Below are 12,896 nucleotides of genomic sequence, written 5' to 3'. Positions count from 1 at the left end.
ATATTTTTAAATATCTACAGGATGTCTTATCTTCTTTCAGGAAGGTTACATGATTCTTAAATCAGTTGAATACTGCTAAAATCACTTCTGGTAGTCCCTGTGAATTTTAGAGAGCATCTTCTAATAGGTAACAGTTCTCCAAGTTGCATTTTTTCATACCTAAGCAAGGAAACCTAAGCCGATGTCACTATCCATTTCCAGGGACAGCATGACTTTCTGGTTAGAAATAGTAACTGGAGAATTTCAGTGGAAGTCACTTCCAAAATTATAAATTGATTGTTACGAAGTGTAAGCTGAAGGTTTTTTGTAAGCATTCTTTATGTTTTTTGGCAAGCATTTTGTGAAGAAAAGATACAGCTAGATGAGAAAAGAATACATTTATATATATATATTAAATATATACCCAAACTGAGTATAAAAAAGACTTCTTTAATTTTGATACATGTTTGATAATAGGACATCATCTAATGTCTTCTTAAGGAGTCACTTTCTTCATGAAAGTGAAAGTGAAGTCACTCGGTCGTGTCCGACTCTTCGTGATCCCATGGACTGTAGCCCACCAGGCTTCTCCATCCATGGGATTTTCTAGGGAAGAATATTGGAATAGGTTGCAATTTCCTTCTCCAGGGGCTCTTCCCAACCCAGGGATCAAACCCGGGTCTCCCTGATTGTGGGCGGATCCTTTACCGTCTGAGCCACCAGGGAATCCTTGCATCTTTTTGTACAGAAGCAATACAGTGAGCTCTGCTTCTGTCTGTTGATTGAGAGCAGTGATTTACTTACAGGCTTCAAAAGAGAAACATTTAATTTGAAGTCTGTTTTCTCCTCACCTTCTAAATTCAAAAGTACCTTCCTTTCAATAAGTGTTAATTCAGTGTTTTAGACATTTGACTGAGTATTCGTGGAAAAGATGAAAAAAGACAGTTCCTGACACCAAAAAGCCATCCCCAGGGTGGGCACTTGGGGTGAAAATAAAGTATGGTGTACAGGTAGGGTGGGGAGATGTACCAGTGCTGAGAACACAGAAGCAGGACACATCACCCAGGTATACCAGGTGTGGGAGGGGTAGGGTTGTTGTGGCTGGTAGCTGTGGGTGGCAGTAGGAGGCAAAGAAGCCCTCCTGGGGCTGGTATTTGACTCATTGTGATATATTATGGCCACAACTGAGTTAACAGCGAGGGGAGAAATGGGTCCAGAGACAGATGTGCTTGTTTGCCATATAAAGGAACCCACATTATATGAATCTGAAAGTTCTGGGGAGCCCATGAAGGATATTAGAGAAGTAACTTCATCAGCATTTTCTACTCAGAAAGATCGCTCTGGCTGCACTGTAAAGGCTAGGTTGGAGGAGCTACAGATTAGAGGCAGAAACCCGCTTCGTGTTGTATTGGGTGAGCCTAAATTTGTCAATGGCGGCAATGGGACTGGAACATATAAGAAATATATTAAGGAGGAGTTGATGGCAGGATACATGCATATTTTTCTGATTTGCATTTTATTATTATACTGAGCCAATGTGTAAACTAAGCCTTTTCGAGGAACCTGGTATTATGATTTGAAGAAATAAATTTTAAATACAAAAATAACTATCTGAAGTTTAACCATAGTGAAACCATCTCAGCTTTATGTACTCCATCATAACGGTAGATTGGATTGCTGCAGGTTCTCTTAACAGGGACATTAAGTCTTATGTGCTCTCTGATTTCCAGTTAAATTAAATCTCTCATTATTACGTGTCAGATTTTGAGATACTTGAAAAACTATTCCACCTGCGTTTCATTGCCTTCTCATCCATATGCACTCAATACCTTTTTGGTCTTCTGTTACTTCTGCTGACTCTGTTTTATTGGCCTTTACCTATCTTTAGTTGTTTCTGCTTATATTTTTCTGGAACTATTTTTTCCCAGGATTTGGGGGTTCTTTCATGGCTCCTTCTCCATCGCCAGTGACTCCAGCTCAGAATAACCTGCTACAGCCCAATTTTGAGGCAGCTTTTGGAACAACGCCTTCAACTTCTAGCAGCAGCTCCTTTGATCCTTCAGGTGAGGCAGTGATTTTTCAAATATTCTTTTTATTTGTTCTGTTTCTAAAGTGCACCACCTCAGGTTCATGTGATATCAGGAAATTTATGAGCAAATATTGAATAAAGACCTGGTTTTAAAACTGTTCAATAAACCTCTCCTTCTGTAACCTAAGTAAATATTTTCCATACATTTTGGTGGCTTTAAGAATAACCTGCAGTCCCTTTCTGTTTTTGTTTTTATTTTTTAGCAGAAATTTAACTTAACATGCTCACCATCTGTTTGCATGAGCTTATATGCACATGGTTTGGAGAAAGTTAAGGGAAAACAAATACTTTGTGCTAAATCTTTGTGCAGTATCTCAATGTGTAGACACTCCCACTGCTATTGCTTACACTCTCTGAAGTTTGCCTGGCCCTCCGTTTGATGACGTTGACACGAATAGTATTCTTTGCCTGCCTTTAACCTTTCATCCTGCTGTCATTTTGTTTGTATTTTCTTCCATTCTACTCTTCTCATGCTGGGTCCCTACTACAAATTTTCAATTGGTGAGTTTTTGGTAATTGTGTTTCAGAAACACCCTAACTATATCCTCTGCCTGACAATTTGGTTGCTTCCATTGCCAGTGCTGAGTTGAATGCTGTCCTTTTTTTAATTTAGAATTATTGTAGAGTGGTGTGTGTATGGTAAATATGCATTGTTTTTTTATATATATATAAAAAATTAGCAACCATAAAACTTTTGATATAGGTATCAGCAGAAGCTTTTGTACAAATCCTATGAGCCAGCATTTTTGAATAGTCTTTCTGTATTCCAGGAACTAAACAAATGGTCATTTGTTACATGCTGATCAGGAACCATCAATAATAGCATGATTCTTAATACTGAGAATAGCATATATTGTAGCTATCCCCTTAAAGTTAGAACCAGAAGTGACTACTACAATGAAAGAAACAAAAATCAAAATTCTTACTTCTGCAGTATGTTTTTCAGATATTTATTAATAGGTACTAATCATCAGATCAGATTTTATTCCAGCACTGATTTCATAGGAATTAGGAGATTCGGACTTTCTTTCTCATTTAAGAATTTTTATAAAAGTAGGCATTGTAACTACCACATATCAAATGCCTATTTTGAGTGAGCATTATAGTAAAGGCACAACATATATCATCTAGTTTAATCTTCACAACAAATCCATGTTGTAGTTGTACTCTTCCCACTTACAGGTAATAAAAACTCAGACAGTCACTTTCTCAAAGTCACACACTAGTGAGGCAGGCAGCTGACATGAGCCCAATTCTGATTCCCAAGTCTGTGTTCTTTGCTGAACGTTACACAATTTTTTTTTTCCACTTTCATGTTCATTAGTATTTCCATACTTTATGAGTAGCCATATGTAGAGATGGTTTTTGGTGTTATAGTCATTGAAAGTATGGATTAAATGCCTTCTTTGGTAAGATTGTAAATGTACTTGTTTCATTCTTTTTCAAAAGCGTTTCCCTTTGATTTTGCATATTTCTTTTGCAATTATTCTGAACCTGTTCTATTTGATTTCTAGTGTTTGATGGTCTAGGTGATCTTCTGATGCCAACCATGGCACCAACTGGGCAGCCTGCACCCATCTCACTGGTATCACCAAGTCCTGCAATGGCGGCAAGCAAAGCCCTTGGGAGTGACCTTGACTCATCTCTTGCCAGCTTAGTTGGCAGTGAGTAATAGAATAGTTTCTTCAGCAGAATCATATATGAATTTTTTTCTATATATATTTTTTGTATGTATAGTTTCTGGATTCACTTACAGGTGAGTATGTCAAGGAGTAGACAGAAATTCTTAGTGTTTTACCCAGTACAATTCCTTGGAAGATATACAGTCCCTGTGCCACTGTCTCACAAGCAACATGGAGGCCACTTTTAATCTGAATTACCAAAGGTTTAATTAGAGAGCATGTAGAGTGAAATCTAAGTGTTATCTTAAATAAAGTACTTAATTTTTTATTTCATTTGGAAATAACATATTTACCAATTGAGCATCCAGGTTAGTTTCAGTTATTTACTGAACAAATATTTATTGAGCACTAGGCAGTCTTCCAGGCTCTAGAGATAAGTCAGTGAACAAAGCAGATAGAAATTTCTGTTCTTACAGTGCTTAGCAGGGCAGAGACAACATTAAATAGTTTCAAATAAATAAATTATCTAATATGTTAGGTTGTAAGTGCCATGAAGAAAAAACAGGACAGCCAAAGAGGGTTTGCAAGTGCTACAGAGTAGCCCTCACTGAGAAGGTAAAATTTGTGCAAAGATTTAAAGGTAAAGGAATGAATCATATGGATATCTGAAGGGAAGAATTTGCGGGCAAAGGAGATGGCCGATGCAAAGGCACTGGGACAGATGATTGCCTGGCACACTCAAGGAGTTCCATGGACATTAGTGACTGGAGCTGGGTAAGTGAAGGAGAGAATCCTAGGAGATGAGGGAGCTATGACAAAGATTGGCCTTGTTTTAACTCTGAATTCAATTCTTTTGTTAAGATGAATGGGCTTACCATCACCGATACCTCGATACCTTTTGTTTCACTCAAGGCTATATCAAACGTTTATCAGATCCCTGGGACAACTTTTTTCCTATGTAGTAGTCCTGAGACATATTTTTGTTTCCCATTCCTATGATTTAAAGAAGACATTTCTCCAAAGAATGTATACATATGGCCAATATACATGTGAAAAGGGGCTCAACATCAGTCATCTGTGAAATGCCTGTCCAAACTGCAGTGAAATATTACTTCACAACCATTTTTTGCCATTTAGTTGCTATATCATGTCCACCTCTTTGGCGACCCCATGAGGCTTCCTTGAGCACCCTATTTAATCCTGTCTGCCCCCACTCTCAACCTAACCCACCAGCTCTCTCTTACCCTGTTCTTCATATTCATTTTTCCATAGGCTCGCTGTATCGCCTCTAGTAGCTTATATACTCTTCTATTATTTTGTTGTTTTATCATCCATCTCACCCCAAGAGAATGCAAATTCCTCTGGGACTGGGATCTTTATTTGCATCACTGGCTTATCTCATGTGCTTAGAACAGTGCCTGGCATATGGGGACTCAGTAAATATTTGCTGTAGTAGTAAATGAATTGAGATTAAAGCAGAATGTATTAACCCATTGGATCAGGATTTGCCAAGACAACTCACATAATTCATAGATTCACTAGAACAACCCAGGGGAGTCAGCACATGGCTGTACTCCCAGCTGAGATTACAGCAGAATCGTAAGGATACACAGCTGGATCATCAAGGGAAAAGTCCAGAAGAATCCACACATGGACTTCCTTATGCTCTCTCCTCACTAGTAGTGGAAGAACACACAAACATGCAACAACACACACAGTTTTCTGCCCAGGAAAGCCCTTTATAAAGATTCAGCATCCAAGGCTTTTATTGGATCCTCATCCTGTAGGCACTCTGCCTAACATGTACCAAAATACCAGCCAGTCTCCTGAAAGGAAAGCAGATTTTCAGCATAAACCTAGTTGCTTCTACAGTTCAGACAATTGAGCCATGCTTATCATTAGGAAAGTAGTATCTCAGTGTAGAGAACAATTTGGCTTCCCAGGTAGCTCAGTGATAAAGAACCTGCCGGCCAATCATCCCTAGGTCAGGAAGATCCTCTGGAGAAGGAAATGGCAAGCCACTCCAGTATTGTTGCCTGGGAAATCTCATGGAGTCTCAAAGAGTGGGACATGACCTAGCCACTGAGCACAGAGAACAGTTTATATTAGCCAAGTTCCCAGCCACACAGGCCTAAGATAGCAATCTCAAGCCTCCTAAGTTCACACATTTCTGAATACCGATTGCTTTGAAAGTTTGATCCTTAAGAATAACGTGAAGTGAAAGAAAATGTTGGCCTTCTGAATATGTTTCCTAAAGTGGTTTCTCTTCTGTAAAACTAAATGCAGTCATTTGTATGCAAAATATGGGCTTTTTTTAGACCTCTGATTCTTTGATCTTTTAAATGTCATATCATTTAAGCTGAGTATAGACATTTAAATTCTTTTTTCTCTTATCCATTTATAGATCTTGGAATTTCTGGTACCACATCCAAAAAGTAAGTATTTTTGAAACTGTCTGGTTTTCTTATGACAGTGTATTTGTACTTGTTTGAGACTATCAAACTTTGTACTTAATGGAGTATTACACATTCTCAGGCTAGGTAACTTCTAAATTGGTTTTTATTTCATTGTCAGTTTTTGTTTTTGTTGTTATTCTACTGGAATCTCTATTCCACTATTGACTCTTCAATGAAAAGGAATAATCTGTTTCAGTCTCCAGATTCACACTAAATTATATCTAGAAATACTTGGGAATTGTGGTTTGAATACTTTAATAGCTTTAAATTCTAGATTCATTGTAATATTCCTCACTAACATTGGTTTTAGAAAGTGTCTCATGGAGTCAGTTCTAAGGAAGAATAGTAAAAATGACAATGTATACTTTATTTAGATGCATATTTCAACATCTCTGAAATTGGGATGCATATAACAATAGATAAAATCTTATAATCACTGGAAGGCAGGTGGTAGTCATGATTCAATTGTGTGAAACTTTCTGTTGAAGCCACTAAGATCCAGAAAGTGCCATCATGGATTCATTATCAGTTCAGCGAAGGATACACAGACACAGTATTTATGACTTACTTGGAAGTTTTTGTAACCAGTGATGAATTCAGTTGAATTTTGTAGCACATTTTTCCATGAGCAGTGACAGGAAATTCCTGTTATCACTGAGGTCAAAACTTATTGATTTTTTTGTCAAATATTCTTAAGCTCTCTTAGATACAATATGGTAAGACTCTTCCATCTGTTTTATCCCATTCTCTTTATTACTTCTTGACCCCAAATAAAAATAAACATTTAAGGAGCCACATACTGTTCTTTTCTGATTGTGTGTGTGTGTTTTGCATGGTTGATTTTAGGGGAGATCTTCAGTGGAATGCTGGAGAGAAGAAGTTGACTGGGGGAGCCAACTGGCAGCCGAAAGTAGCCCCTGCCACCTGGTCAGCAGGCGTTCCACCCAGCGCACCCTTGGTATGTAGCTCCCAGAGGCCAGGGTGGTGCAGGCACTGTGCCTGTTTCCAGGTGTATGGAGCAGGGAGCATGTTGTTGAATTTTGCTACTGATGTTGTACTTCATGAGCCGTGTTGAAGAAATGGAGCAAGATGCAATATTTACCAAAAGGCAAATTTCATTGACTTTATATTTACTAAAGATTATGACCTAGCTTTTTATTTTAAGTATTTCAAAATAGTATTTATACTTTTTCAGACATTAGTTTTTTATTTCTATAATTATAGAAATGATATTTCAATATTTTAAAACATGTAATACCATTGATCTTTATCTATGTTTTTATCACATCTCTTGCCCACATTTCCTGATGGTCATAAATAATGAAGACTTTTATTCTTAGCAGAAAGAGTGAGCTGTTTTCTACTGTGTACCTGAACTTTCATTTAAAAACCCTATGAAGTCTTCTCACTGTTTTTTAAATTTGAAACTACTATCACCACCTTTCCTATGAAATTTAAATAGGTCTCATTTCTGTATCCCCTGGAGTAGAAAATAGCAACCCATTCCAGTATTCTTCTCTGGAGAATCCCATGGACAAAGGAGCCTGGCAGGCTGTAGTCTATGGGGTTGCAAAGAGTTAGACCCGATTGTGAAATAACACTTTTGTTTTCAATACTATTATTATTAATTGAACTACAACTTAAGTGGTAGTTTCTATAGGAAAATATCTTCTCAGACTTGGTTTCCAAAACCCACTTCCTCTGGTCTCCCCATTCCACCCCCTGGTGTTTGTAAGAGAGCAGGAAACTCAAGGACTAATACTCTCTGCCTTTGGTGAGTTCAAAGTCCGAAAGAACTTAATTTTAAGAAGTGATTTCCAAAAGATAACAATGAGAAGATCGCCTATTATATCTGGATGTTTACCTTTTAAAATCTTCTTTGCATAAAACAATGCTTGAAGTGAAGTGAAGTCACTCAGTCGTGTCCGACTCTTTGTGACCCCATGGGCTGTAGACTGCCAGGTTCCTCTGTCCATGGGATTTTCCAGGCAGTAGTCCTGGAGTGGATTGCCATTTCCTTCTCCAGGGGATCTTCCCAACCCAGGGATTGAACCCGGGTCTCCCGCATTGTAGACAGACACTTTACCATCTGAGCCACCAGGGAAGTCCAAAACAGTGCTTAAGAGGGCCATTTTTATATTTATCTATAAGTAAAGTTCCATTTTAAATAATTTAATAATAAATTAATTTAATAATTAAGGTTCCATTTCAAAGGATACTTGGTAGAAAACTCCCCATCTCTTTCAAACTGACCTATGGGTCAGGAAACAAAGATCATGGCATCCGGTCCCATCACTTCATGGGAAATAGATGGGGAAACAGTGGAAACGGTGTCAGACTTTATTTTTGGGGGCTCCAAAATCATTGCAGATGGTGACTGCAGCCATGAAATTAAAAGACGCTTACTCCTTGGAAGAAAAGTTATGACCAACCTAGACAGCATATTCAAAAGCAGAGACATTACTTTGCCGACTAAGGTCTGTCTAGTCAAGGCTATGGTTTTTGCATTAGTCATGTATGGATGTGAGAGTTGGACTGTGAAGAAGGCAGAGCGCCGAAGAATTGATGCTTTTGAACTGTGGTGTTGGAGAAGACTCTTGAGAGTCCCTTGGACTGCAAGGAGATCCAACCAGTCCATTCTGAAGGAGATCAGCCCTGGGGTTTCTTTGGAAGGAATGATGCTAAAGCTGAAACTCCAGTACTTTGGCCACCTCATGCAAAGAGTTGAGTCATTGGAAAAGACTCTGATGCTGGGAGGGATTGGGGGCAGGAGGAGAAGGGGACGACAGAGGATGAGATGGCTGGATGGCATCACTGACTCGATGGACGTGAATCTGAGTGAACTCTGGGAGTTGGTGATGGACAGGGAGGCCTGGCGTGCTGTGATTCATGGGGTCGCAAGGAGTTGGACACGACTGAGCAACTGAACTAACTAACTAATGGGTCAGGAAGATCCCCTAGAGAAGGAAATGGCAACCCACTTCAGTATTTTTGCCTGGAGAATCCCATGGACAGAGGAGCCTGGTAGGCTACAGTCCATGGGGTCGCAAGAGTCGGACCCGGCTTAGCGACTAAACCACCACCACCATGCCCAGGATAACCATATAATTTATTGTGCAGACTAGTGCTCTTTGAAGGTAAAAGGAAGCATAATTGTTACTCTGTGACCCCAAGCATGTGTCCGGTGGCCCACATAGATGCTGAGACCATAAGCAGGTAGCACTCTGGGCCTAGGCAGCTGCATTCCACTCTTTATTTTCTTAGTCTATTTTTTTGAAGTATAGTTGATTTACAATGTTGTGTTAATTTCTGCTGTACAGCAAAGTGATTCAGCTATACATATATATGTATATATTCTTTTTCATACTCTTTTCCATTATGGTTTAATCACAGGATGTTGAATATAGTCCCCTGTACTGTACAGTAGGACTTTGTTGTTTATTCATTCTCTGTGTAAGAGTTTGCTTCTGCTAACCCCAAACTCCCACTCCATCCCTCAACTGCACTACATTCTTAAATACAAAAACAGTGTTGGGGGTAGAGGGAGAGAGACTCAATAACTCTGAATAAAATCCCTAAAGAAGGAAAAAGCTTCTTCAGAACGCATCTTATACATCTGTTAATACTGCATATTGTCAAGAAATCATAATTTATATTATCATCACCAAATTAAAAGAGCTCATTTTTCTATTCTCTTCTATGCAAAATTAAAGAGATCTTATTTGCAGTCCTAAGTCGTTTATACTCTTCCCTGGTGGCTCAGACGGTAAAGTGTCTGCCTACAATGTGGGAGACCTGGGTTCAATCCCTGGTTTGGGAAGATCTCCTGGAGAAGGAAATGGCAACTCACTCCAGTATTCTTACCTGGAAAATCCCATGGACGGAAGAACCTAGTTAGGCCACAGTCCATGGGGTCACAAAGAGTCGGACACAACTGGGATGCCGAGGATCTAGTGTTGCTCTTATCAGCAAGATAAAGCTGTTCAGTGTTTTGGTTTGGGTTTTTTTTTTCAGTTAGGGTATAGTTGCTTTACAATGTAGTGTTAGTTTCTACTGTACAACAAAGTGAATCAGCTTTTTTTGTGTGTATATATATATATATAGATAGATAGATAGATATCTCCCTCTTGGACCTCTTTCCCACCTACCCACCCCCATTCAGTGTTTTTTAACTGGTTAGTTAAAAAACAGTCATGGTGATAGCAAAGTCAAAGAAGAGGGTAGGGGAGTGGAGGGAAAGGTGGTGAGAATGCTGATATCTGGCAGATCAACCATAGGTTAAAAAAAAAAAAAAGTGTGGAGTCAGAGGTGGAGAGTAAGATAAGAAGGAAAAGTCTCAGGCAGAATCCACTCAACTGGGGATTATTGTGAACAAACTCAGCAAGACACTGGCTGCCAGGTTTCTATATGGGGCAGTTTGCTGAGTAATGAAGCCATTATCCCTGAAGGGGAACAAGGGAAAAGTATTTTAAAGACAGTATTGAGCTGGAGAGCTTCCTTGACCATCACCTCCCCCAAAGATTTTAACCATACACAGTTAAGAATTCATCAGATACTTAACGAACAACTCTTTTACTTCTTCAGGGCCACGAGGCCACCAGTTATCTGGTTGGCAGGCAGCATCCTGGAGACTGAGATTAACATTTTCATTTCTTTTAAACCCCCAAACACCTTACTTTTGTTTATGAGGCAGAGAACTTTACACTGTTAATAATGAAACTCAAGAAAGTTAAAGACAGTAGACTTTAGCATAAAGTGTCCACAGCAGCTGTGGAAAGAGAAATTAGAACAACAAAAGTAATCTTTTAGGAGGGCAGAGTTGCCTAAACAGAGTTGTAGTTCTGTTTCTTTTATTTTCCTTAACGTTTTAGGCAGCAATATGAAGGCAGTTATTTTTTCATTGTTAACCCTCACTTAGTCACAAAACTTTACTACCATTTGCTCCATTTACTGCAGAACTGTACTTCCCAATCAAAATTCTGGTTTGCTTTCACTTTAATCATTCTGAGTTTCTCTGGCTTGCATCCACCCCAGTTCTCCCATAAAATGTCTCTTGCATTTTTCTATTCCTTAAATATGTTTGAGTCTCTTTTTCTAAGGACAGTCAAGAAAAAGAAGAGAGAGCTGAGATGTGTGCTTCAGAAGCAATGAGGGAGGGTTTGCAGGTTTTCCCATTAATCTGCAGGCCTTTGTTTTTGAGTAGGACATGAAAGGGCGGATGTCAGGGTGAAGACCCTTCTGCTGCGTTTTATAGATTTTATTAAGAGACAAGAGCTAAGGTTACTTTTCTCAGTTTGTTTAAATTCCCCTTAAATGCTGCTTAAAGGTGCAACTCTAAAATTTTTCAGATGACAGCACCCAAATTAGATCTAAAAAGCTTTAACAGGACTGGCATACTATCATGGCCATCAATAGGGTTATTCATTCCTAGTTTTGAGCACAACAGACCTGCTAAGTTTCCATCAGACAAACTAGGAAGGTACTTGCAACTCAGAAATATGTGCATTTTGTAGGCCATAGTTCTGCCCCTAAAACCAGCTAACCTTTATACGTCTATTGGTGAAACATTTTGTTGAGGATTTAAAAAGAAAATTTTTTAAACCTTAGGATAAATAATATTGAGGGGATAAATTATTGAGTTAATCTACCATTTGAAGAAAATGACAAACTTAGACTCTCTTTAAACTTTTGACCCATTTATTTGATCAGGAATATCTGCAGATTCATTTTATTTTGATAACCCTAATGATACAATTCTTGTAAAAAAAATACAGTTGTTATTGTAAGGTACAATTCTGATAAAGCAATTCCAATCAGTGATACAATTCTTGGTCTGGTGAGTAGCCTACCCCTAGACTGTTAAAATAATGAGTAGAGTGAATCTGAAATATAATATTTCTCTTATAGAGGAAGAAAAATAACTTTCCCTCTATCCTTCTAAGTTCTTAGTGGAGACTCCTGTAGTAATACATATTAACAAGAGAAAAACAGAAACTTGTTAACATGTATGCTTCATATATACATGGGAGATACCAAAGGGAAAAATGAGTAACTCCCTGAGGTGGTCTAAGCCACTGGCTTAAATAACCATCTTCAGCTAAAAACAAATGAAAGAAAAATATAGGGTGGCCAGTTAATGGAGAGGTTACCAGGAAAAGCGGGTCAACAAAGATAAGGTCTGTTATACAGGGCTTCCCTGATGGCCCAGTGGTATAGAATCCGACTGCCCGTGCAGGAGACAGGAGTTTGATCCCTGACCCAAGGAGTCTCACACGCCACAGAGCAACTGAGCATCACAACCACCACGCCTGTGCTCTAGAGCCTGGGAATCGCGTACTGAAGCCCACACGGCCTGAAACCTGTGCTCTACAACAAGAGAAGCCACTGCAGTGAGAAGCCTGCGCACTGCGACTGGAAAGGAGCCCCCCCACTTGCCACAGCTAGAGAAGAGCCCGTGCAGCAACAAAGACCCAGCACCCGCCAGAAATAAAGAAAGAAGTAGAATGACTGTGAAAATTCGTTCTTTACATTTAAGTCAATGACTCCTCTATTGATAAGAGATTCTCTTGTGATTTAGTCATCCTACTCTTCCTGGTACAGAGAGGGAGAGACCCTTCAGTGGGATCTCCTTTGTAAATCTAAGCACACCTTACAAAAGTTCAATGTCTACTGTTCTCAGGGCTCCTGCATCTGCTGTTCTTCAAAATAATCAGCTCATAAGAATCCTTGCGCCAAAAAACATATTGGGGG

The 12,896-nt window shown here is 39.0% G+C and overlaps 1 protein-coding gene across 25 annotated transcripts in view; it reads left to right on the top strand.

Moving 5' to 3' along the window:
* Positions 1-12,896, top strand: part of SNAP91 (synaptosome associated protein 91) — a 163,571-nt gene that overhangs the window by 135,621 nt on the left and 15,054 nt on the right. For 18 of the 25 annotated variants that reach the window (XM_068985047.1, XM_068985045.1, XM_068985042.1 and 15 more), the window contains 4 exons: positions 1,908-2,042; positions 3,583-3,732; positions 6,095-6,125; positions 6,993-7,104. In XM_068985047.1, coding sequence (XP_068841148.1) covers positions 1,908-2,042; positions 3,583-3,732; positions 6,095-6,125; positions 6,993-7,104 — 428 coding nt within the window. Of the gene's footprint in view, positions 1-1,907; positions 2,051-3,582; positions 3,733-6,094; positions 6,126-6,992; positions 7,105-12,896 lie in introns of all 25 variants that reach the window. The other 7 variants (XM_068985037.1, XM_068985031.1, XM_068985040.1 and 4 more) reach the window with 2 other exon arrangements.

This window comes from Capricornis sumatraensis, chromosome 13 (assembly GCF_032405125.1).
Source record: "Capricornis sumatraensis isolate serow.1 chromosome 13, serow.2, whole genome shotgun sequence".
Classification (NCBI taxonomy): domain Eukaryota; kingdom Metazoa; phylum Chordata; class Mammalia; order Artiodactyla; family Bovidae; genus Capricornis; species Capricornis sumatraensis.
Note: the sequence above shows the minus strand (reverse complement) of the source record. Positions and strands in the feature narration are given on the sequence as shown.